Consider the following 25,393-nt stretch of genomic DNA (forward strand, 5'->3'; position numbering starts at 1 on the left):
GTGTTAGGTACTGAGATCACTGGCCTAAAACCGGAATGAGGGAGTGGAGAATCAAGGCCTCGTTTCCCATGATTTTATTGCAAGAGCGACTAAAAAGCCCCCACACTGCATAGGAGCTTAAGTCACCAAGAAGCTGACAACCTACGAACAGCTCTGGTAGGGCGGAAAACAGAATTCATTGTATTGTCAAGAGTTGAGTCTGCACATGCAAGTTCAGCTGCTGTGTTCGTATAGGTGGGTCTTCTTGGCTCATCTGAATTGAGAGTGGGGCAGATTCAGCTGTATGTGCTCTTGGAAGAGCATGGAAATACTGCAATCAAGATGTGCAAGTCTCTGCACTGTTTCCCCCCCTCCGCCCCCCGAGTCTCCTTAATGAGCTCCTGACACTCCTGCATCTGCAGCCTGTCTATATGAGTAATAATAATTAAAAAAAAAAAACCAAGCAAACCACCCCCTCAGTCCTATGCTGAGAACAAAAAGTTGCAGTCAAAGAGAGGGTGGGAGGGGTGTGGTTACTTAGGGGCGGTGTTTCAGGGATATCTCAACTTATTTATGAGCAAACACAGGGCTGCAAGGATCAGAGTTCCACACCAGGCTGAAGAGCTGAAAGCTAGTCAGCCAGCCACCTCTGTGCCAAAGCAGGGCTAGAAGGAAATCTCAGCTACCATGGGGAGGCAAAAGGAAGTTCTCGCTAGAATTGCAGAGATGCTGAGGATCAGAAACAAACTTGTGAGGCAAGCACTGGCCGAGTGCCTGGGGACCCTGATTCTGGTGGTAAGTTTGCCTTTTACTACTTAGAATACGGTTGTGTTGTTTTGGAAACGTTTTTATTAAGGCATAGTTGCAATAAAAACGTTAACATACTACATAGTACGTTGCTTATTCAGGACCAGGTTAATATTCCATGAACTGGCTAAGATTCTGACTTGCTGGCTCAGTACTGTTTAATTGCAGTAATTTGGGTGCAAAGCTAAAGTGATATGACAAGGGAGTCACATTCATCCCTGGAATTTATACCAGAGATGAAACTGACTAGAGGACTCACAGGGTCTAGAGTAGTAAAACCCTGATGTTCTGTGTGAAATTATGTATGAAAGTTGGTAACCAGTCAGTTTTAGAGTTGCTTCCAATTTCGGTGTGATGTATGAATCTTTTGAAGTATTGAAAGATTTAACTTTCTGTATGTACAAGCAGCAGAGTAGACCAAAGAAGGAGGCACATGTGTGAACAGCAAGTGTATTGCTGGGAGGAAATTGCTCTCACGCCTCTATGTATTTCTCTGATCTTGAAACTGTCTGAACTTTAAAGAACCTTTAAAGAGCCATCTAAAGGAGAGAAGATACATGAAGGGGAAAGTTCCTCTTCTTGGATTGTTTTTCTTAAAGCACCATTTTAAAAATGTGCTGGTGTTGAAAGTGTTAATAACAGTTCTCAACAGCCTGTCCTGGGATGGAGTGAGAGGGGGAATAGCAGGGCTGTTTTGTGGCTCACTGCAAAATACTAACTGGGATGGCTGAATGCCTACCTCTGCTTGCCACATGTCTAGGATCGGAGAGCTATCCCCCATCATATGTTAATGGTAAATAGACACAAAAGATTCAGTGCTTAGACCCCAGGACAATATGTGCCTTGGTGAACGGGTTCAAACCCGAGTGCCTAAAGTTGGGAACCTGCGTCTATATCTGGGCATTTAAATCACGAAGTTATCTGATTACAGGGATGAGAGCTGAGCTCCACCACTGGTATCTAGGGGTATGTTTATTGCTCCAGTGCTTCAGCTACACCTCTGTAGTGTAGATGTTTCCTGCCACAACGGAGTGATATGGTTAATTCACCTGTCTGAGGGGCAGTACCTAGTTGACAGAATAATTCTTCCATCGACCTAGTTGCATCTACATTAGGGTTAAGTCAACCTAACTACTGTGCTTAAGGTGAGAAATTTTCCGTGTAGCTAGGTCGATCTAATTTCTACGTGTGAACCAGGCCTAATTCCAAAGTAGTTGCTAGTACTCAGCATCTCTGAAAATCAGGACAATGGTTTAAGTGGCTAAATATGGATATAGGTTTCTTGCTCTAGGCATCCAACTTTGAAAGTATTGGCCCTTCCACATATGGTAGGTAGGTATATAGATGACACTGCAGACAGGTGTAATTTGTCTAATTTGCTGATATTCTACTACTGGCCAGTTAATGTTTGTGCATCACTTTGAAGATATGTGATCAGATTCTGATCTCATTTACCAAGGTGTAAATCCTCAGCAATTCCATCAACTTCAGCTGAGCTACTGTGGATTTATATCAGTTGAGATCAGAATTGGTTCGGAAATTGTTCAGTAGCCGGAATAGCTAAGGGTGGTGGCAACTTTGAAAAGCTCTACGCACCTCCAGCCACCTCCCGAAAATGGAAAGACACGGCCTCTTGCATTTTAAAAAGCAACAGGGGCAGAGAGGCGGATGTATCTGCTGTACATCTCGCTGCTCAAGAGAAGCAGTAGAATGTTACCCTCTCTAATGGGGATGCCGTGTTTCCCATAGCATCATTTTTGTATCTGCGGAAAGACCAACTTTCGCAATAACTACTTGCAGCCAAGTGGCCATGCTTTGCTTTGAGAGGATTATTTGGAATAAGGATGGGTAGGAGCTGATTGAATGATTGTGCAGTTTCTGGCTGTGAATCACTGGTGCTATTTGGCAGGGGAAGAAAATCAAGCTCATTCCAGCTGCTCAGAGACTGATCCAAAATCCCCTGGCATTTGGGGTGTGCGCGTGTGTGTCTTGGGTTTGGATCAGGCCCCTCCTGTACAACTCCAGGAAAATCCGTGTGTTCTTCTAGGGGCTGTAGGTAAAAGTTGGTGAAAGTGGCAATGGGAACAACCCGAGGCACATCACCTGTTGTGTTTTACTAGCCCTAATGAGCAGAGGAGGCACAGCATTCATGGGTCAGTGGTTTGGACAGAGCTTCTGGAAACGGTTAGCAAAGAAAAGGCAGGATTTAGAGTCAGGCTGGCAGACTCTGAACTCATGCTTACAGGGTTTGTGGAAATGACAAAAACTTTTTTACAACTTCTCTTGGAAATAGATCTGCTGAAGACAGATAGCAGGGCACTGCCTGTGAGGCTTCACACATATCATGGGTTGCATTGGAAGCTGGGGTTAGGAGCCAGGAGCACCTTCCAAAGAGATTCAATGCAGGGAGGCTGCTTTGCTCCACACCCCCCGCTATTTCCAGCTTCAGTCTCCCCTAACATTGTTAAATGTATTCAGTGGCTGTATTTAATCTCTGGCTGTCAGAAAAGAGGTAGGAAAGGGCCATTTCGAAAGGCTGATTGATGATTCCCTTCTTGCTTTTTTCAGTTTGCTCCCAGTCCCAGATCATCCCTTGTTCTGGGGTCTGGTTAGCCCATATTTTCCTTTCCATGTAAGCCTGGTAGCAGGTAGGGTTGGTTAATGCTGGGATCTGCCTGTGGGCCTTTCCATCCCCAGCTTTGAGCCCACTGACTACCTTTTTAGTGTGAATACACTCAGACACCTTTCCGAGTCTGGCAGTCTCCACTGGAGGAACAATACTGTCTGGTGGGAGCACAGCCTGGGTAGCTAAGCTGCCCTTATGGGAGTCCCAGCAGGCTGACTCTCACCCGGCTGGTGTGTGGAGTGGTGCATGTGATCATGTGTAAGGAAATATGTTTATTTTTATAGGGTAATTTTTAACCTCCCACAGAGCCCAATCCCAGCATCTGTTTGCACCCATAACTTTCATTAACATCAGTGGGGGTTTTGGCTGTGCAAAAGATGTAGGATCAGGCTCAGAGTTGGCTGGATTTGTCCCCATCTCTCCGGGTTTAGTGTACATTAAGGTTAATATTGAGGGTGGGCTTAAGGTTTGGCTCCTGCTCTCACTGAGGTCAAACTTCCATTGACTTCAACAGGTGTGGGACTGTGCACCTAACGTTAGGCCTGAGTTTTGGAATGGAAGATTTGTGACACCCAAAGGCACTGGACATGGTCCCAGTTTCTCCCCAACAGATCTCTTGCCTTTGGCTGGCACAAAGATCTCAGCGCCAAGAGAGGCACCTTACCCTGCAACAAATATCTGCATACGGGAAGCATGTCAATAAATGTTCCTCCTTCATAGATAATCAGGGAAATCATGCAGCAAAAGAAGCCGAGGAAATTAGTTGAACTTACCTAAAGATTCCAGTCACTGCCATCTCTCTTCTCATTTTAGGAGGGGGCGATTTATGCCCTGGTGCCCCTGCAGTTCAACAAATTATTAAAATCTTTTTTTCCTACTTCGTCTTCCTTCTTGCCTGCTCCAAGGCGTCACCTACTGGCAATAGTTAAACAATGCAAATATCAAACGAATTTCACAAGCTGGTTGTTGTTTGTATCATTACTGTAGCAGCCAATTAAAAAAAAAATTCCATCAGCCCAGCTTTTTGCACCCGGCCTAAAATAAAAGGGTTGCAACTGTTACACTGCTACAGACCTGCTTTGTTTGAAACACTGGGGCTAGCTAAAAGTTCAGACTTTGTATCCTTCCTATCTGGCTGGTATAATAGTTCGGCTCTCTGGCGGACTTTGCATGGTGGATTAGCTGGTTTTCACTGTTGTTTAGACACAAGGAAGGAACAAAGAGCAGTTTTGAATCCAACTCCCTTGGTCATTCTTCAAACAAGACTGGTCTGATGAAAGACTTTACTGTTATAAATTGGAACTTCATGGTTGTAACTATGCCACATGCCATGGAAACCTGAATTTCATAGCATGATTGTAGGGCTAAAAGTAAAGGAGAATCTTCTTCAGTTGTTAGCAGTATAAGGCCTATGAAACATAGTTAAGCTGTTCTGATTCCATCCAGTAGAGGGCAGCAGTACTCGGACATACTAGGAAGTTTGCTACACCATATTTGCTTTATCTAGGACTTGGAAAAGCTGGTTTGCTTTCAGTCTTGCTAAGCATGGCCCTTGCATTGTGTTAATATTTTACTAGAGTTTAAAAAACTTAAGTGTAAATTCAATCAACTTCGAACACCAGCAAAACTGTCACATGCAGGTCATAATACCGCAGTGCTGAAAGAGTGGTCATAGTGGATGTGTCTTGTTGGCAAGGAAGTCATTTAAGGAAATGGCAATAAGACCACCTTCCCTCTAGTGCCTTTCATTTGAGGATCTCAAAGCACTTCACAAGCCCTAACGAGGCCATCCCCACTCCAGTGAAGTAGGGAAGTGTGATCTCCCCATTTTAAAGATGGGAGAAATGAGGCACAAATTAACAGCCTAATCCTGTGCCCACTGTACTCAGTGTCTTTCTTCCTTGCTGCAGGATCAGGCCTTAAATGACTTGACCAAGACATCATGGGAAGTCTGTGGCAGAGCTAGAAATGGAACTCTGGTCTCCTGACCCTTCGTCCTGTGCATTTGCCTTTCTACCGCAAATCAGTGGGGAATGGCTGAGCTTGCTTTAGTGGGAAAAAAGTAGCGTATACATTCTGCCTTAACAGACTCTTCCAATGCCATTTGTTATAACTTTCTCACATGGGGTGAAATTCACCCCCTGTGCAGGGAGCCAGCCCAAGATCTGTGTACCACATAAACCCCACGTAAGCCCTCTTATCTCTTGAGTTCTTAAGTGGTGCATAAGCCTTGGGCTGCGCCTCTGCACAGGGGGTGAATTCCAACTCTTCTTCAGAAAGATCCATTACAAACCTTATTGTTACTGACTCTCCCTCATCCCCCTCCCCCTTTTTCACTGCGATGGCTGCTGCAATATGGCTCTGAACACACTGAATATAACTGTGCTAGGGAGGGGGCAGACCGACAAGATGATTATAGCCTGAAGAGTTATGAATTCAAAGCTATGAACGCATGTAGATTTGAACTTTAAAAGGAGACAGGTTTGAAGCTGAGCAGGGCCCAAAGCCCCTTGCAGCTTCTGCACTGATTCCACCATTGGAGACTGCCACTGCCATGGGCTCACAGTATTCAGCCAGCATAACAGGCCACTTGAGTTGCTCCCAAAACTCCATGGAGCTCAGCTGCACCAGCACCATCCCTCTGATTCACTGCTGGCGTGTAGCTGGGACAGCTGTGAAGGAAGCCAAAGGGAGGCTTTGCCGTGGCAGGGGTGACTCTAGCCTTTTTGCTGCCCCAAGCACGGCAGGCAGGCTGCCTTCAGCGGCATACCTGCGGGAGGTCCCCAGTCCCGCGGATTCAGCATACCTGCCACCGAATTGCCGCCGAATCCGCGGACTGGCAGACCTCTCGCAGGCAAGCCGCCAAAGGCAGCCTCACTGCCGCCCTTGCAGGGACCGGCAGGGCGCCTCCCACAGCTTGCCACCCCAGGCACGCACTTGGAGCGCTGGTGCTTGGAGCCGCCGCTGCTCAGTAGGCTTTCAATCAAGCTGTAGCTTTGCAAAAGAAGAGGGTGAACAGAGCCAGCTGCAGGATGAGGGCCCCAGACCCACCCAGCCTCACCCATTTGGAGGGAGAGTCCCTTGTTTGGGGTCCAGCTTTAACTCTCATTGTGAGTGGGCGTTTAACTCTCATGTGCTGCACGGAGCTGCTGAAAATCTTCCTCCTTCAACCTGTCATCGCAGCTCAAGAGTTTTCAACAGCCTTATTCAGGTGACTTGGCTGCAACCCCATCCGAATCTCCTTCCCATTCATTGGTGCAATCAGGCTAGATTTACACAAGGTTCATTGCCTAATCCCTGCTCTCTTTGCCTGCTGAAGAGAACAGTTGTTTCTCAGACGATAACACTGGGTCGGGTTGTGCCAATGCTACAAAGTCTTCCCAGATTAATCCAGGGATCAGGGCCATGTAAATGCAAGAGCAAATACGTTCAGGTCAAATACATTCCATTCTATGCATCTGATGAAGTGGGTTCTAGCCTACGAAAGCTTATGCTCAAATAAATCTGTTAGTCTCTAAGGTGCCACAAGGACTCCTGTTCTTTTTTCAGGTCTTTTGTGGCTCCTTCGTAGATGCCAAAAGGAGCCACTAGGCAAGGAAAGGTTAATCAGAGAGCTGTTGTGCAGAAGAATGCCGGTGATTATCCCTTCTTGAGTGTGCAAACAGAGTCACTCTTCTCCAGAGCTGTTTATAAACCCATCGGTTATGTAATCTCTCCAGTATTATTTACCCATTTCTGTTTCCTGCCAAAATCTTGTACTACCTTCGTCAGCTCCGGACCTTTCCAAACTCAGGCCTTGTCTTCTCCGCTAAGAAGGGCGTGGGGTGTTTTTTTATCCCAGGGCAGGTCTACATGACTGCGTATATCAATATAAAGGACGTTGCGCAGGGGTGTGAAAAAGCCACCCCGCCAGCGATGCACGTTACACTGACCTGCATCAGTGTAGACCAAAGGTGGGCAAACTACGGCCCGCAGGCCACATCCAGCCAGCAGGACCGTCCTGCCTGGCCCCCAAGCTCCTGGCCCGTGAGGTTAGCCCCCGGCCCCTCCCCTGCTGTTCCCCCTCCCCCGCAGCCTCAGCTCACTCGCCTTGCTGCCAGCGCAATGCTCTGGGCGGTGGGGCTGTGAGCTCCTGGGGCAGCCTGACCTGGTCTCTGTGCTGTGTGGTGGCGGCGGTAGCGTTGCCCAGCTCCAGCCGGGTGGCGTGGCTGTAGTGCTGCCAGCCACCGGTGCTCTAGGCAGCGCAGTAAGAGGGCAGGGAGCGGGGGGGTTGGATAGAGGGCAGGGGAGTTTGGGGTGGTGGTCAGGGGGCGGGGATGTGGATAGGAGTTGGGAGGGAACAGGGGATTGAATGGGGGCAGGGGTCCCGGACGAGCAGTCCGAAAGGAGGGGGGGTTGGATGGGGCGGGCAGGGGTTCTGGGGGCAGTCAGGGGACAGGGAGAAGGGGTGGTTGGATGGGGCAGGGTCCTGAGGGGGCCATCAGGAATGAGAGGAGGGGTTGGATGGGGCGGTCCGGGGACAGGGAGTGAGGGTGTGTGGATGGGTCAGGGGTTGTTGGGGGGGCTGTCAGGGAACAAGGGAGGTTGGATGGGGCAGGAGTCCTGGGGGTGGGCAGATAGGAGGTGGGGGCCAGGCCATGACTCCCTCCCCTAACCAGCCTTCCATACGATTTACAAAACCCGATGTGGCCCTTAGGCCAAAAAGTTTGCCTGCCCCTGGTGCGGACAGTATAGGACTGGGCAGTATTCCTCCCTACAGTGCTGCAGCTGCTGCTCTGGATCCCCCTAGTAGTACATCTGCTGCATTACATCGCCTTTGGTGCTCAGGTACCGCGGTGATGCGTGCCCTATCAGGGTCTAATCCAAAGCCCTTTGAAATCAGTGCGGAGAGATTCCCATTGACTTCAGCAGGTGTGGAGCCAGTCCCTACGTAGGCACATACACAGAATCATAGACATGTCGGGCTGGAAGGGACCTTCTCCAAGTCCAGCCCCCTGCCCGGAGGCAGGACAAGGTAAACCTAGTTCATCCCTGAGAGTGGCAGGTGTTTGTCCAACCTGTTCTTATAAACCTCCAGTGGTGGGAATTCCACAGCCTCCCTGGGAAGCCTGTTCCAGAGCTTAACTACCCTTGTCGTTAGGAAGTTTTTCCTAATATCCAACCTAAATCTCCTTTGCTGCAGATAAAGCCCATTCCTTCTTGTCCTTCCTTTAGTGGACACAGAGAACAACAGGAGTCCTTGTGGCACCTTAGAGACTAACAAATTTATCTGAGCATAAGCTACAGCCCACTTCATCGGACGCATAGAATGGAACATATAGTGAAGGTATCTATAGATATATAGATATACACATACAGAGAACATGAAAAGGTGAGAGTTGTCCTACCAACTCTAAGAGACTAACTAATTAAGAGAAAACACTTTTGTAGTGATAATCAAGATAGCCCATTCCAGACAGTTTGACAAGAGGTGTGAGAATACTTACCATGGGGAAATAGATTCAATGTGTTAATGACAATTGATCACTGTCCTCTATAAATTTGAAGACAGTTATCAGGTCCCCCCCATCAGTTTCCTTTTCTCAAGACTAAACATGCCCAGCTGTTTTAACCTTTCCTGACAGATCAGGTTTTCTAAACTTTTGACTGTTTTTTGTTGCCCTCCGATTTGTCCACAACTTTCCTAAAGTGTGTTGCCCAGAATTGGACACAATACTTTGCCTGACCAGTCAAATGCATAGATTTAACTTAATAAATGCCCGTGGGAGTAATGTTAATACTTCACAGTGAAGTGGTTTCGTACATTTTATTAATACTCCTAAAATAATCATTGAAATCGTCCCGCGGAGCATAAGGGACCTGAAATACAATAGCAGATCATGCGAGAGTGCGTGATGCAAACCTTGATACCGAAGCTTTTTATTTCGATGGCATGTGTGACAGTTTATTGGTAACATGAAAATGCTGGAGCTGGGGTAGCTAGTTAAAGTCAACAGAGCAGGGTTTCAGCGTCTCCATATTTCACACACATCATCCCTAGCAGCAGGTTCCCAAGGAAAACCTCTCACCGTGGCCCTAGTGAATTGCATTTAGAGCCTTGTCAGTGTGGCTAGATTCCAGTGATGCTAGACTCCAGCCTGAGCCCAGACATCTGCACAGCCAGCCTGAGGGTCTAGCGGCTGTGTGGCCACACCCTCAGTAAACTGCAGGACAACAGAGCAGCCATGGCGAGTGCAATTTGAAATGCTTCCTAGGGTCAAATGCAACTGATAGAAAGGTGTGTATGTGCGGTGTGTGTGTGTCTTGTGGAAGCCACTGGGATCAAGGTTCGGCTTGGTTTGCTGGGGCCCAATAAAAATACAGACATGCACATCACAAGCAGAATTTGGCCCTAAATGCCAGCCTGCCTGCCTCTTTTCTGTGCTTGTAGGGCCAGATTTTCTCAGTGGCAGATTAGCCATTAGGCTAACGGGGCTTGTGCTCAGGGTCCCCAGCCAATTGGAGGGCCCCAAAAAAATGGGCCTCCCCATGCCCCGACTCACTTAGCTGCCCATCTGGTGCTCCTGCCAGGGAGTGGGGGCGGGAAAGCTCCCCAGTAGGCGAGGTGGAGCAGGGGGGCTGGGACTGCAGTCAGAAGGGGTGGGGAGGGGCTCCCACTTGCTCTGGCCCAGGGCACAACAAAAGCTTAATCTGCCTCTGATTGCATTACACCAGTTTTACCCCATTGGCCCCCTAACGCAATGGATTGTCCCACGCACAGGGGCTCACCAGACTTTGGAGCACTCAAGGCAGAGGTGCCATGTGGCATCTTGCCTGACTGGTAGGCGCTGCCCAGGACAAGCCAGGAGTTTATCACCATTCATGGGGGAAATGGGCATTAAAATCTCATCCACTGGCAAATTTGGAATTTATTCAGGCTGAGATCAAAGGGCTTAGTGGGAAATGTGGGGTAATTTTACACTGTGGTATTCTGCAGCCTAAATGTATGTAGATTACTATCAAACTCCATCAATTTGCAGGACTGCCAGGTCGTTGAGCATGAGAAAAATAAATATTTGCCTAAGAAAATAACCCTGAATAAACTAAAAGAAAGAAGACACACTCCAGACATTACAGCTTTGAATGCCCTCCATCCACTCCCTGTGCGTGGCCAGACACGGCAGCTGAAGGGACCACCTGAGAGAGGAGTACAACAAGAAGCTACAGTAGCAACCGAACCTTCAACTAATATTATCTTGGAAGTGATTTACGTGTCAGAAAGGAAAGGGAAGAACTTCCCATTAGCTCACTAGCTAGTAATTGTTGGCTTCATAACGCACGTCGGATTTCACCCTCGGTGCTCCACTGAGCGCAGGCCGAAAAGGCAGTCAAGTGGTTACTGCGCAGGAATGGGAATCAGGATGCTTGAGGTCTGTTTCTAACTTTGCCACAGGCCTCCTCCATCCCTGCTTCCCCAGCTGTAAAGTCCGGGTAATAGTTCTTCCCCTTCTGCCTAGGGCCTGTAGATCTCTTTGAGACCTTAGGTGACAGTCACTCATCAAAGGGCAAAATATTGGAACATGTCTGGGGTCTCTTAGCTGGGGCTTCACTGCCGCAATTCTGCTGCTCACTCAGTATTTGGTGGGGTTGGTACTCAGAGCCTCCCGGTCCCAAAGCACAGTGCGCTAAAGGAAAACCGCTTTGAGCAGTGCCGGGCCTATGACGTGCAGACGAGGAGATCTCATTCCATCCAGTAGAGGGTGCTCTGCATCCACCCTAGTCAGTTCACCACAGTGCCATTGTAGGTTCCTTTGTTGTTTTCCTTATCTGCAACCTGAGTCTGTGTGGGTGGAGACCTGGGCTCTTTAGTTCAGAGGGACTTAGGTGTGGGAAGTCGATCTAGTGAGTCAACTTGGAGTCTATCAGACCATTCCAATCTCTGCCCAGGAGATAGCAGGGCACGGTGTTTATTTCATTACTCTTTCATCAGCTGTCAATTGTATGGGAGAAGAGCGGTTACATGGGTTGGATTCTGGGTCTGATACCTTGCTCCTAGGGCTGGCAGCCGGCTGCATCCTTCAGCCCTAACGGGGAAGAGCCACATATCACTAGTAATGGAAGAGGCTTCAGGCCCTGGCTGTGAGCATCCCTGAACTTTAGGAGGAAGTCAGCATACAAGCTCTGGGTCCTCTGTGTAATTATAAGGAGGCAGTCCAGCACAGCTACAGAGCCTAATGCTGAGCAGAGCTCATGTTCTGCAGCGTAAATCAGGATTAACTCCACTGAAGCCCTTGGAGACACACCGGAGATCAGGATCTCCCCCCATGGGTTAGATACAAGCCAACGATTCAGACACCAGCTATAATCTGAAATGGGCTGGACTGCTAGCGAGGTGGAGCGAGACGAGGAGGAGAGAGAGCATTTTAACTCTTGGACATGGGCCGGAAATGAGGGATTGACCCCAGCAAACATCCTTGGGCTGCAGCTTGCTTCCTCCTTTCACTGCATGCAAACAGCCCTTATCATCCTGTGCAAATAACCGCCCGCTCACCAAATACTTTCCAGTCTCCAGCCCTCCAAAGGAAGAGGCGAGGCACAGCGCCTCTCACAATGCCAGAGACAAGGTGTAATTTACGAGGTGCCTGGACTGAAGCGTTTAATGTCTGTGGTTGTCTTAGTCAGCTTTGTGTTACGTGCAGCATGAAGCCCCCTAAGCAGGTTTGCTGGCTGTAATCAAGCGTTTGAATTGCTGTGTAAATCCTAGCACCAGCTGATGGCGGACAGTGTTCTTACACCATCCAAGCTTTGCCTTGCTGACAGCTGCAGACGAGCACCTGTGCTGCTGGGAACTCCTTATATCAAGTGTATTGTCGTTACAATGTTTTCCAGCCATGTATAGTCATCTCTGCAAATGCCAGCAAAGTACGAACTGATCCTGTTTCCAGTCCAGATCCTAAACTTCCACTGATTTCAGTTCCATATAAAGAAGGACTGCAGGCTGGGGATAGTAGGTTTAAATGCATCATATAGTGTCCCTAGGTGTGCTAGGCAAGGGAGAAAAGAGAGATGCAGGGCAGAATGGTTGAAAGTTGGAGGTCTCTGGGGGAAGATTTTGATGGTTTTATTAAAGGGAGAGTTCGGATAAGTAGGAGGCCAAGAGGAGAGATGCATCTTGGGATGGAAGGCTTTGGGAAGGGTTAAGGAATCAGCTAGGTACAGATAATCAGGAAAGGGAATTGGTGAAGGCAGCCTTGAGGAAGGATGTACCAACCACTGTGGAGAAACAAGAAGTGGAGACAGAAAAGAGTCTGGTGTTTTAAGAGACCAGGGAATTGGCTGGAGGCAGCAGAGAGGGGTTTGGAGAAGACTGGCAAGCCTATGGAGGATCTTGAAGACCAGAAGGGAAAGTATTTTGTAGGTATCAGAAGATGGAGGTGCTCAAGTCCCTAGCAAATTCATGACCCTGCTCCCTGGCATTTTCCACCCAAGCCAGCAAGTTTCCCTGCAGCCTTTCCCATTTTGTACTGCAGCACAAACACACCTAGTGAAGTTGGTCATGGACTTGGGCTGGAGAACTCCAGTGGAGAGCACTCAGGAGTCCTTGGCCAGTTTCTCGCTCCTGAAAGAAAACTCACTGGGCCAGTTTTGATCAGTTCTTTTCTTCTTTCAGTTGTTTGGCTGTGGCTCGGTCGCTCAGATCGTTCTCAGTAGAGGAACCCACGGAGGCTTCTTGACTGTGAACCTGGCCTTCGGCTTTGCTGTTACCCTTGGAATTCTGATAGCAGGGGAAGTGTCAGGTATGTGGCTTCCACTTCAAGGGTTTGCTGCAAACCTAGGGCTCCCTCTTGCTCTAAGCTCCCGGCCATGCGCAGTTGGGGATCCAAAGGTCAAAGTGTATTGCTTCATAATTAGGGCCCTACCATATTCACGGTCCATTTTAGTCAATTTCACGGGCATAGGATTTTGAAAATCATAAATTTCATGATTTCAGCCATTTAAATCTGAAATTTCACAGTGTTGTAATTGTAGGGGTCATGACCCAAAAAGGAACTGTGGAGGAATCACAAGGTTATTGTAGCGGGGGTTGCGATACTGCTACCTTTACTTCTGCACTACTGCAAGTGGCACTGCCTTCAGAGCTGGGCAGCTGGAGAGGGGCGGATGCTGGCCAGGAGCCCAGCTCTGAAGGCAGCACTGTTGCCAGGTATTGTCACCTTTACTACTGCACTGCTGCCTGCACAGCTGGGCCCTCAGTCAGCAGCCACCACTCTCCGGCTGCCCAACTCTGAAGGCAGCAGTGCAGAAGTAATGGTGGTATGGTATGATATTGCCACCCTTACTTCTGTGCTTCTGCTGGAGGATCACTGCCTTCAGAGCTGGTGTCCGGCCAACAGCTGCCGCTCTGCAGCCACTCCACTTTGAAGGCAGCGCAGAAGGATGGCAATACTGCAACCCTCCTAAAATAACCTTGTGACCCCCCCAACTCCCTTTTGGGCAGGACCCTCAATTTGAGAAACTCTGGTCTCCCATTTTAAATGTATACTATAGTGTAGGGTAAAAGCACACAAAAGACCAGATTTCATGGTCCGTGACGCGTTTTTCATGGCTGTGAATTTGGTAGGGCCCTACTCATAGTTAATAACATAGTTTCGTCTCTGCATGCATGCAACCGACGAACCCACACTGAGAAGAGAATAGAACCCTTTTTTGGTCATTTGTTTCTCAATATTTCTTGCTCTTTGCAACTGTCCACCCACCCTATTGCTGAATGCCTGCTTCTGGCACAGGAGAACCAATGTGAGTGGACACGACTATCACTGTTGGAAGTCAATGGCAAAGACAGATAGCTAGATAGATTCAGAGAGAGCAACTCATTGTTGTTGAGAGCCTCACTGAGTCATAGAAATTAGAGATGGAAAAAGGCCTACTGGAGCATTGAATCCTTTCCCCAGTCCCGTTCCCTGCAGTACAAGCTCAAAGGCTTTATCCCGTGTGTTTCCCTAAAGACCAGGTATTGCCTAGCTCTGGGCACGTGGATTAACCTAGTGCTTCCAATGAACAGCGCCACATATCTGGCCTGGTTTTCAGCGGCTGCCCCTCCTTCAAGGGCCAGCAGCTGCGCTTTTTACATGAATGCAGGCGTGTCTTTCTGAACGTGTTGGTCCCTTTCCATGTATTCTGGGGCCAGATCCTAAACCCAGAATGCACTAACAAGAAACTCTTTCCCAGGTGGCCACTTGAATCCTGCTGTAACTTTTGCTCTGTGCCTCATGGCCCGGGAGCCGTGGATTAAGCTGCCTATTTACATCCTGGCACAAACCCTCGGTGCTTTCCTAGGAGCGGGCATCGTCTTTGGCTTGTACTTTGGTAAGTGAACAAACCATTCGGCTTTTATGCCATCCCTCCTCACTCTGTTTTCTTGTGCTGTGAAAAATATCTTCCTCGTCCAAATTGGAGTATTTTCCTGCAGTTGGGCTGACGGTCATCCTAGTATCTCTGGGCTTTTCCAGGGTGATCTCGCATTCAAAACTCACAAAATCAACCGCAGGCCCCCATGTAACATCTTCACGATATGTGCTCAAGCAACAACATTGTGACAGTTGGCTTTATCCCATCAAGGAAATTCTATTCGGAGCCCTCCCATGCCTGATGTTTTTGTGTCTCCTGATTGGCAGCCTCTGGGGTGACACTCAATTAACTCCTCTTGTTTTACACAGCCAAGAAAAAGAATAAATAAGGATTAACATCCAGGCAACAGTTAACTCCATTACCTAACAGAGTGCAAACAATCAGTAACTAACAGCGTTTGTGATCCAGCTTTCCTGATTGAATGAGCTGGTTAGGGCTTGTCTACATGGAAGCACTGTGAGGTCCACAAGGGTGTGAATAGAAGACCATGCTAATGTGTTGCCCTCTAACTGACCCAGGTAGACCTTGCTGGCATGAACCAAAAGGCACCAGTTCACGTTAACGTAGTCCCGTTTGAGGGACTACATCAATGCAATCTAGGTACCCTTCAGCTCACGTCAGCAGGGTCTACAGGAGGTAATTCAAGCACGACCCAATAGAGAGCTCTACAATTCACATCCCCGTAGACCGCAACGTGCTGCCCTGCAGACAAGCCCCTCTTGGGTGCTACAGTTAAGGCCAATTGGTTGTTAGGCTCTATTACTAACTGTTGTGTGTTTTATACCTCTAGTTGCTGTTTAAAATTAGGAAAACATTCTCAATAATCAATTGTTAATTAAATAATTAATTTTATTAAAGATCAGTGACAACTCCTTGAACCAGACTTTGGCCTCAGATACACATCCCCTTCAAGTCAATGGGACTTGTGCATGCGTATCTGAGCAGAGACTCCGGCTCATTATCATCTCTAAATTGAGAGCATTGCCCACTGCCATAACAGTCATAGAGTTCAAGGCCAGAAAGGACCCCAGATCATCCAGTCTCACCTCCTGTGTATCACAGGCCACCAACACCACCCACCCAGCTACCCACACACCAAACCCAACAACCAGAATGAGACCAACCTGTTATAGCCCTCAGGAGAGAAGTCACAGTCAGACAACAGGAAAGACCGAGGTCAATGTTAAGTGTTACTAAATTATGGGACATGATTATTCATCCTATAGCAGGTGCTGAGCCTGTGAAGTCTGCACAGGATGTTGAAGAAGTCATAGGGCCTCCGGTAGCCAATAGCTGCTCATAGACTCATAGACTCTAGGACTGGAAGGGACCTCGAGAGGTCATCGAGTCCAGTCCCCTGCCCTCATGGCAGGACCAAATACTGTCTAGACCATCCCTAATAGACATTTATCTAACCTATTCTTAAATATCTCCAGAGATGGAGATTCCACAACTTCCCTAGGCAATCTATTCCAGTGTTTAACTACCCTGACAGTTAGGACCTTTTTCCTAATGTCCAACCTAAATCTCCCTTGCTGCAGTTTAAGCCCATTGCTTCTTGTTCTATCATTGGAGGCTAAGGTGAACAAGTTTTCTCCCTCCTCCTGATGACACCCTTTTAGATACCTGAAAACTGCTATCATGTCCCCTCTCAGTCTTCTCTTTTCCAAACTAAACAAACCCAATTCCTTCAGCCTTCCTTCATAGGTCATGTTCTCAAGACCTTTAATCATTCTTGTTGCTCTTCTCTGGACCCTCTCCAGTTTCTCCACATCTTTCTTGAAATGCGGTGCCCAGAACTGGACACAATACTCCAGTTGAGGCCTAACCAGCGCAGAGTAAAGCAGAAGAATGACTTCTCGTGTCTTGTTTACAACACACCTGTTAATGCATCCCAGAATCACATTTGCTTTTTTTGCAACAGTATCACACTGTTGACTCATATTAAGCTTGTGGTCCACTATGACCCCTAGATCTCTTTCTGCCATACTCCTTCCTAGACAGTCTCTTCCCATTCTGTATGTGTGAAACTGATTGTTCCTTCCTAAGTGGAGCACTTTGCATTTATCTTTATTGAACTTCATCCTGTTTACCTCAGACCATTTCTCCAATTTGTCCAGATCATTTTGAATTTTGACCCTGTCCTCCAAAGCAGTTGCAATCCCTCCCAGTTTGGTATCGTCCGCAAACTTAATAAGCGTACTTTCTATGCCAACATCTAAATCGTTGATGAAGATATTGAACAGAACTGGTCCCAAAACAGACCCCTGTGGAACACCACTCATTATACCTTTCCAGCAGGATTGGGAGCCATTAATAACTGCTCTCTGAGTACGGTTATCCAGTCAGTTATGCACCCACCTTATAGTAGCCCCATCTAAATTGTACTTTCCTAGTTTATCTATAAGAATATCATGTGAGACCGTATCAAATGCCTTACTAAAGTCTAGGTATATCACATCCACCGCTTCTCCCTTATCCACAAGGCTCGTTATCCTATCAAAGAATGCTATCAGATTAGTTTGACATGATTTGTTCTTTACAAATCCATGCTGCCTATTCCCTATCACTTTACCACCTTCCAAGTGTTTGCAGATGATTTCTTTAATTATCTGCTCCATTATCTTCCCTGGTACAGAAGTTAAATTAACTGGTCTGTAGTTTCCTGGGTTGTTTTTATTTCCCTTTTTATAGATGGGCACTATATTTGCCCCCTTCCAGTCTTCTGGAATCTCCCCCGTCTCCCATGATTTCCCAAAGATAATAGCTAGAGGCTCAGATACCTCCTCTATTAACTCCTTGAGTATTCTAGGATGCATTTCATCAGGCCCTGGTGACTTGCAGGCATCTAACTTTTCTAAGTGATTTTTTACTTGCTCTTTTTTTATTTTATCTTCTAAACCTACCCTCTTCCCGTAAGCATTCACTATACTAGACATTCCTTCAGACTTCTCAGTGAAGACCGAAACAAAGAAGTCATTAAGCATCTCTGCCATTTCCAAGTCTCCCGTTACTGTTTCCCCCTCCTCACTGAGCAGTGGGCCTATCCTCTCCTTGGTCTTCCTCTTGCTTCTAATGTATTGATAAAAAGTCTTCTTGTTTCCCTTTATTCCCATAGCTAGTTTGAGCTCATTTTGTGCCTTTGCCTTTCTAATCTTGCCTCTGCATTCCTGTGTTATTTGCCTATATTCATCCTTTGTAATCTGACCTAGTTTCCATTTTTTATATGACGCCTTTTTATTTTGTAGGTCACGCAAGATCTCGTGGTTAAGCCAAGGTGGTCTTTTGCCACATTTTCTATCTTTCCTAACCATCGGAATAGCTTGCTTTTGGGCCCTTAATAGCGTCCCTTTGAAAAACTGCCAACTCTCCTCAGTTGTTTTTCCCCTCAGTCTTGATTCCCATGGGACCTTACCTATCAGCTCTCTGAGCTTACCAAAATCCGCCTTCCTGAAATCCATTGTCTCTATTTTGCTGTACTCCCTTCTACCCTTCCTTAGAATTGCAAACTCTATGATTTCATGATCACTTTCACCCAAGCTTCCTTCTACTTTCAAATTCTCAACGAGTTCTTCCCTATTTGTTAAAATCAAGTCTAGAACAGCTTCCCCTCTAGTAGCTTTTTCAACTTTCTGAAATAAAAAGTTGTCTGCAATGCAGTCCAGGAACTTATTGGATAGTCTGTGCCCCGCGGTCTTATTTTCCCAACATATATCTGGATAGTTGAAGTCCCCCATCACCACCAAATCTTGGGCTTTGGATGATTTTGTTAGTTGTTTGAAAAAAGCCTCATCCACCTCTTCCACCTGATTAGGTGGCCTGTAGTAGACTCCCAGCACGACATCACCCGTGTTTTTTACCCCTTTTAGCCTAACCCAGAGACTCTCAACACTCCCATCTCCTATGTCCATCTCTACCTCAGTCCAAGTGTGTACATTTTTAATATATAAGGCAACACCTCCTCCCTTTTTCCCCTGTCTATCCTTCCTGAGCAAACTATACCCATCCACACCAACATTCCAGTTGTGTGTATTATCCCACCAAGTTTCAGTAATGCCAACAATGTCATAGTTGTATTTATTTATTAGCACTTCCAGTTCTTCCTGCTTATTACCCATACTTCTTGCATTTGTATATAGGCATCTAAGATACTGGTTTGATCTTGCCTCCCAGCTTTGCCCTGACCCTCCTTTCTCTCTGTCATCATAGCCCGTGCTCCCTCCTGTTTCCAACCCATCTCCCAGGTCTTGTTCCCCACTTACCTGTGGGCTTTGCTCACCTGTCCCCGTCGAACCTAGTTTAAAGCCCTCCTTACTAGGTTAGCCAGTCTGTGCGCAGATAAGGCCTTTCCCCTCCTCGAAAGGTGAACACCATCTGTGCCTAGCAGTCCTTCCTCGAATAGCATCCCGTGGTCGAGGAAACCAAAGCCCTCCTGGCGACACCATCTTTGCAGCCAGGCATTCACCTCCACGATGCATCTGTCTCTGCCCGGGCCCCTACCTTCGACAAGAAGAATCGAAGAGAATACCACCTGCGCTCCAAACTCCTTAACCCGTACTCCCAGAGCCCTGTAGTCACTCTTGATCTGCTCAGTGTCACACCTCACAGTATCATTTGTGCCCACATGGATGAGTAGCATGGGGTAGTAGTCAGAAGGCCGGATAATCTTCGACAATGCCTCTGTAACATCTCGGATACGGGTCCCTGGCAGGCAGCATACCTCCTGGGATGAACGGTCAGGGCGACAGATGGGTGTCTCCGTCCCCCTCAGCAGAGAGTCTCCAACCACCACTACCCTACGTTTCTTATTATCAGTGGTGGCAGCAGACCTCCCAGCCTTAGGGGTACGAGTCTTCGCCTCCTTAACTGTTGGGGGTGATTCCTTCTCTCCTGTATCAAGAAGAGCATAACAGTTATCTATTACCACAGCAGGAGGGTTTGCAGCAGGGGTGGAGCACTGCCTGCTGCCAGAAGTAACCAGCTGGCTGTGTCCACCCTGAGCCATCTCCTCCACTGGTGTGTCAGATACACCCTGAGCCATCTCCTCCTCCACTGGTGTGTCAGTAGTCCTGTGATCTGGGACAGCTACATCAGCTGTCTCCACATGGATACTGTCCAGGAATTGCTCATGGATATGGATGTTCCTCCATATGCTAAGTAACTGTGTCTCCTGAGCGGCAGTTGGCTGTATTGCAGCCAGTAGTATGGTGCTCAGTAATGTGTATGATGGACAAATATTGTGATTCTCTATTGTTAATATTCATAGGTTTTAAGTCCAGAAGACTTGTTAGGCTTCCCAAATAACACCCCCTGCCCCGGATTCTCCTGTGTTGTTGAACAATCAGGCGATGAATGACTGACCCAACCCTGTTTTCCATTCTAGATGCCATATGGGCTTTTGGCAATAACCAGTTGTTTGTACTGGGACAGAATGGCACTGCTGGCATTTTTGCCACATACCCGTCTGAGCATCTGGATGTAGTGAATGGATTCTTTGACCAGGTAAGAGAGTTGGGGGTGCTGGTAAGAGACCTTGCAGGACAATCCTGGGCCTCTCACTCAATTTCAAGAGGAACAGCGCTGCGTTTCCTGGGATTTAGATCAGTGATATTCACCAGTCGAGACCCAATAATCCACTGGTCAGCATGAGGATCAGAGTGCCAGGGTGTGCCTGGGTACAGGAGGATATAGGTGGCCAGAGTGCGGTCTGCACATGAAAACAGACTAAAATTTGGCCAGGACACCAGGGCTAAGACCCCTACTCTAATAAAATGTGCCCTAGGATCTGTAATGATCACATGGCGGCAGAACCCTGGTTTTATTTCTCTCCAGAAAAGTAGCATCTTCCAACACATAGTGCCACTATACACCATGCTGGGTCACACCTACAGAAGGAATAGTAATAGTAGCACGAGGGGAACCATGGATCTCTGTGGTACCTTGGTCTCCTTCTAAGTGTCAACTCTGACTGACCTTGTTTAGCTTGTGAGATCCTAGCCAGAGCTGGTATCACTGCAGGTTACTAGAGGACTATTTAATGTCCTCCTTGTGGTGCAGTTTCTCCTGCTGATGCGGCTAAGAATGCATCCTTAGACTCATGGGAACTCAAAGACCCAGCTCTCTACTCCTAAGAAGCTTTACTGAGAAAGAGATGTTCTCTGCTCCAAATGTTTCCATGAGGCTATTGCTAAGGGTGGGTTCTTTTCTGGATATGTTCCCTTTGCTATAATATTCCCCACTTCATATTCCCTTTGGTGTTCCCTGTGTTTAATGAGATCACATCCTTCACTATCTCTGTTCATCACCCCAGAGGATAAGTTCTAAACATTCAGCATTCCACCCAGTAGCTAGGTGACTTTGTTTAAAGACTGATCAAACCTCAACCACGTCTCTCTCCCTCCTTTTCCTGCTAGTTCATTGGCACAGCATCCTTGATTGTTTGCGTCTTGGCTATTGTGGATCCCTACAACAACCCTATCCCCCGGGGCCTAGAGGCATTCACTGTTGGCTTTGTGGTCCTGGTTATTGGGACATCCATGGGCTTCAACTCTGGATATGCCGTCAACCCAGCCAGGGACTTTGGGCCTCGTCTTTTCACCTCCATTGCTGGCTGGGGCACGGAAGTGTTCTCGTAAGTGTTTTCTCCATGGAGCGCGGGTTACTCAGCTCTGATGGGATCAAGGCACATGGTGGCCAAAAAGTAACTTACCCAAGCACTTCTGGAAGTGGCTATTAGAAAAGGGGAGGGAGGAATAGCTCAGAGGTTTGGGCCTTGGCCTGCTAAAGCCAAGGTTGTAAGCTCAATCCTCAAGGGAGCCATTTAGGGATCTCAGGTAAAAATCTGTTTGGGGACTAGTCCTACCCTGAACGGGGGGTTGGACTAGATGACATTCTATCTCTTTAAGATCATACTGCCAAGCCTTTTAAAAAAAGGGACACCTAAGCAGTCTCTGCATTTTGAGGCACCTTTGGGGTCACGTTAACATTCCTAAAAGGCATTAATCTCCCTTCCTGAGCAATGAGAAACAGCCAGAGCAGAGCCCTTTCCAGAGATCAGAGCTTATGCCCTGGTGTTGCTATCAAGCAGTGGGCCTATGAGTGAGCAGGGGAAGGGCAGCCATTCCCTGAACATAAGGTCATTTGGAGACTTTCCTGGCTATTGCCAAATGGAAGCGATGGGGAAATAACAGGGCAGAGGAAAGTCCTCTCCCTACTGATGTGGGTGGGACAGCACTGACAGCTCTCTTAAAAGGCTGTATTCATGCTTAGGAAGTCACTGTTCTCTGATAGGGTGATAGCAAAGCCAGAGAGAGCCCCAGTTCTCTGGGTCAGTCAAGCTCAGGGGTGAACATTTTCTAGTGCCTAGATGACTTAGGCACCTACATCCCATTTTCATAAGGGCCTCAGGCACTTAGGAGCCTACATCTGATTGAAAGTCATTGGAAATATTCGAAGATGCCCAGGGTTTGGGTAATTCTGGTTGATGTCCTGCTACCCATTCCTCATCTCTCATTTTCTTGTGTCTTTCAGTACTGGCAAGCAATGGTGGTGGGTCCCAATCGTGGCCCCTTTCCTTGGGGCAGTTGCTGGAGTGCTGGTTTACCAGCTGATGATTGGATGCCACGATGAGCCGTCTCCACCATCCACTGAGCAGGAAAATGTCAGGTTGGCCAACGTGAAGCATAAGGAAAGGGTCTGAGGAGGCTGGCAGATATGGACACTTTTCACAGGACTGCAGAAACCAAAGAAGAGAAGGAGAAGAAGGAGAAAGATTCAAGAACAACAAGAGACTCCACTTCTTGAGATATTCTATCCTAGTTTCTTTGTACACCCTGATGCATTTGCTTTAGAAATTTGCCCATGAACCTTTGCCAAAGGCACCATATAGTCTCATCTTGGTAAAGGGGGGGTTGGCAGTGCAGTCAAGTCGTTAGAGTGCTGACCTGACTCAGGCAACCTGAGTTCTAATCAGGCTCTGCTACTGGCTTACTGCGTGACCTCGGGCAAATCACTTCACCTCTCTGAACTTGTTTCTCCATCAGCAGGATGGGGATGACGAGGCCTCCTCACACGCTGCTTTATAAAGGGCTTAGAGATCAACGAATGAAAATATCTAAATGCAAAAGAGAAGCAGGCGGTTGCTGTTGAATTCATTCCTGGTGCAACTCCACTGAGGTCAATGGTGTTACACTAGGGATGACCGTAGCCCATTAAATCTGTAGTGCATGCCATTAATAGCATAGCATTAAGATCCACATCAATCAGGCTTTGCCTAGGTATAACGTCACAATAGAGAGAATGCAACAATGCACTGGACTTTAATTTTGTATAAGGACAAAATCTTTACAAGCCCACTTCACATGGATATTTGATCCTCAGCGTTCACTAGGTCATTGAAGACAAGATTTAGGAAAACACTAATCCACCAGAAGCTTGCCTGGGAAAGCTTCCTTCCTGAATGCATTAGCGATTCTTTCGCATTAGAGAGGCTTATACAGGATTCCAAGCTTATAGTCATGTTTAATTGAAAACATGGTGCTTGACTCTCGATAAGGCTGTGTTTGTTCGTGTAAATTTCACATTAGCTTTATGTACATAATGCCAGGACAGGGAAGAGTTAATTCAAGGGTGACATAATACAGTTGTCTATTCACTGACCTGCTTTCCGATACTATCATTGCATTTTCAAAGTACAATCATGTTGGCAGAGAAATTCCAACTCTCATGTTATTAGATCATTTTTGATACCCATAGCACCACGTTGTAAGAGCATCTCAATTCCCATGGTGCCACGTTGTAGCTCCAGGTCTCATGGCATCATGTTATTCGATTGTCTTTGAGATCCATGATGCCCTCTTGGCAGAGAATCTCTAGTTCCCATTGTGCCATTCTATGTGACCCTCTTTGATACCAGTGATGGCATAATGTCACTCTCTGATTCCCAAGGCATCATATTATTAGAGACCCCTTTGATAACTGTTCCTTTAATGCATGAATTCCTTTTAATATGTTTCTCATAGTCAGTACATATTTACAGTCAGTAAAACTTTGTATTCGTTCGTGCTTTTTTTGTGTGTCAATATTGAGATTGTAAAATGACTGTGTCAATTTTATTTTGTTTATTTTTAAACCACTTCCAGTAAACTTTGACACTTAGAAAGGCATCAGTGACAATAACATGCCTGTCAGAGTGCTCTCACCCCCTTTTGTCTCATGAGACTCTGTAAAAGGAAAGGGAAATCTACCTTTACTGGGCACAGCAGCTGAGTGCTACCTTCATGCTGTATTCCTTTCCTTCTGAATTGTACTTTAGGGTGCAAAGGTGAGGTTATGCAAAGATCAGGGATATGGGAAGGACCTCTTACAGATGTAGAATCATGCACCTACTCTTGTTAATACAAAAACCAAGAAGCCAGCCCATAGAGTGCACTGGCAATTGGTAATAGATTTGCTAAAAGACAAGGAAAAGCACAGGATGAGATGAACCCAGGCTGGCTTTGAACACCCTTTAGAAATGAAGAGCATCATGTTCTTGCTTATATCAGAGGAGCAGTCATAGTAGAGGAAATAAACAGAGCTTTCTTTGAATCTCAGCTCATTTCAGTCTAATTTGGAAGAGATTAACCCTATTCTAGGTGCATATGGAGATTCAAGGTCAAGAGATGTGTGTTCCATGTGCAACAAAGATCCGTATGGCAACCCTATAAGGATGGCAGATTAGAGAGTGTTTTAGGCCACACAAAATCTTAGTACATGGTTTTAGAGCTAAAAAAGAACAGGAGTACTTGTGGCACCTTAGAGACTAAGTCATAATGTTACATTCAGATGGCACCTTCAAGGGCAGCTGCCATTCCTGTCAAGTTGTAGTCCTGTTTGCACTCACATTAGATACCTGGAAAGAAAATTGTTGTGAAAGCTATTCTTTGAGTTTGTGTGTTACTGTTAAAAATAGAGTCTTCTTTCCTTCTTTCATACTTCAATGTCAAAACAATGAGTTCTTTTGAAGATACCTCTTCACCACTTTGTTCAACTGTAAATGTCCTCATAAGCTTTTGTAATAAATTTATTTTGAAATAAGAACAAAATCTACTATTATAAAACACACTTTTTTTTTTAACAGTGAGGATAATTACTAGAACAGATTGCCAATAGTTGTGGTGGATTCTCCATCATTTGGAGTTTTAGGCCTGGTCTACACTGGAGGGGGGAGCGGATGCCACAGGATTCTTTGCTGCTTTTACAGATCCAGACTAACACAGCTACCCCTCTGTTCAGTTGATCCAGGCTCTGAGACTCGCTGCCATAGGTGGGGGGTTGCCGTGTAGCTGTACCCTAAGTGGCTAGAGCGTCAACATTTTATTCTAGGCTGACTAACCCTTCTGCAGCTGCTGTCGGCCTAGCTCTTACAGCATGGGGAGCAACTCTAGGGAGAGACAGGAACGGTCTAGCTGTCTAGATGTCCTCCACTGACCCGGGCACTGCGTGGTGATCAAGTGGCATGTGTGAGGCGCACGGGGGCATGTAGGGTTGTTGAGGAGCTGGGATGCTGAGTGCTCAGGAATCTACTAAGGGCTTGTCTCCCCTTGTAATTTA

At 46.9% G+C, this 25,393-nt stretch overlaps 1 protein-coding gene across 1 annotated transcript; it reads left to right on the forward strand.

Annotated features, from left to right (window-relative positions):
• The first annotated feature begins 581 nt into the window (after window positions 1–581).
• Window positions 582–23,613, forward strand: AQP3 (aquaporin 3 (Gill blood group)). Its single transcript, XM_050943685.1, has 6 exons — window positions 582–774; window positions 13,062–13,188; window positions 14,621–14,758; window positions 20,184–20,302; window positions 21,214–21,431; window positions 22,331–23,613. Exons 1-6 carry the CDS (start codon window positions 667–669, stop codon window positions 22,497–22,499), a joined length of 879 nt encoding a protein of 292 aa, XP_050799642.1. The 5' UTR covers window positions 582–666; the 3' UTR covers window positions 22,500–23,613.
• Window positions 23,614–25,393: the final 1,780 nt, after the last annotated feature.

This window comes from Gopherus flavomarginatus, chromosome 3 (assembly GCF_025201925.1).
Source record: "Gopherus flavomarginatus isolate rGopFla2 chromosome 3, rGopFla2.mat.asm, whole genome shotgun sequence".
NCBI lineage: Eukaryota > Metazoa > Chordata > Testudines > Testudinidae > Gopherus > Gopherus flavomarginatus.

Coding starts and splice junctions, on each gene's coding strand:
- AQP3 (XM_050943685.1), top strand. CDS start 667: ATGGGGAGGCAAAAGGAAGTTCTCGCTAGAATTGCAGAGATGCTGAGG. Junction 13,189..14,620: donor GATAGCAGGGGAAGTGTCAG/GTATGTGGCTTC, acceptor ACTCTTTCCCAG/GTGGCCACTTGAATCCTGCT. Junction 21,432..22,330: donor TGGGGCACGGAAGTGTTCTC/GTAAGTGTTTTC, acceptor TGTGTCTTTCAG/TACTGGCAAGCAATGGTGGT.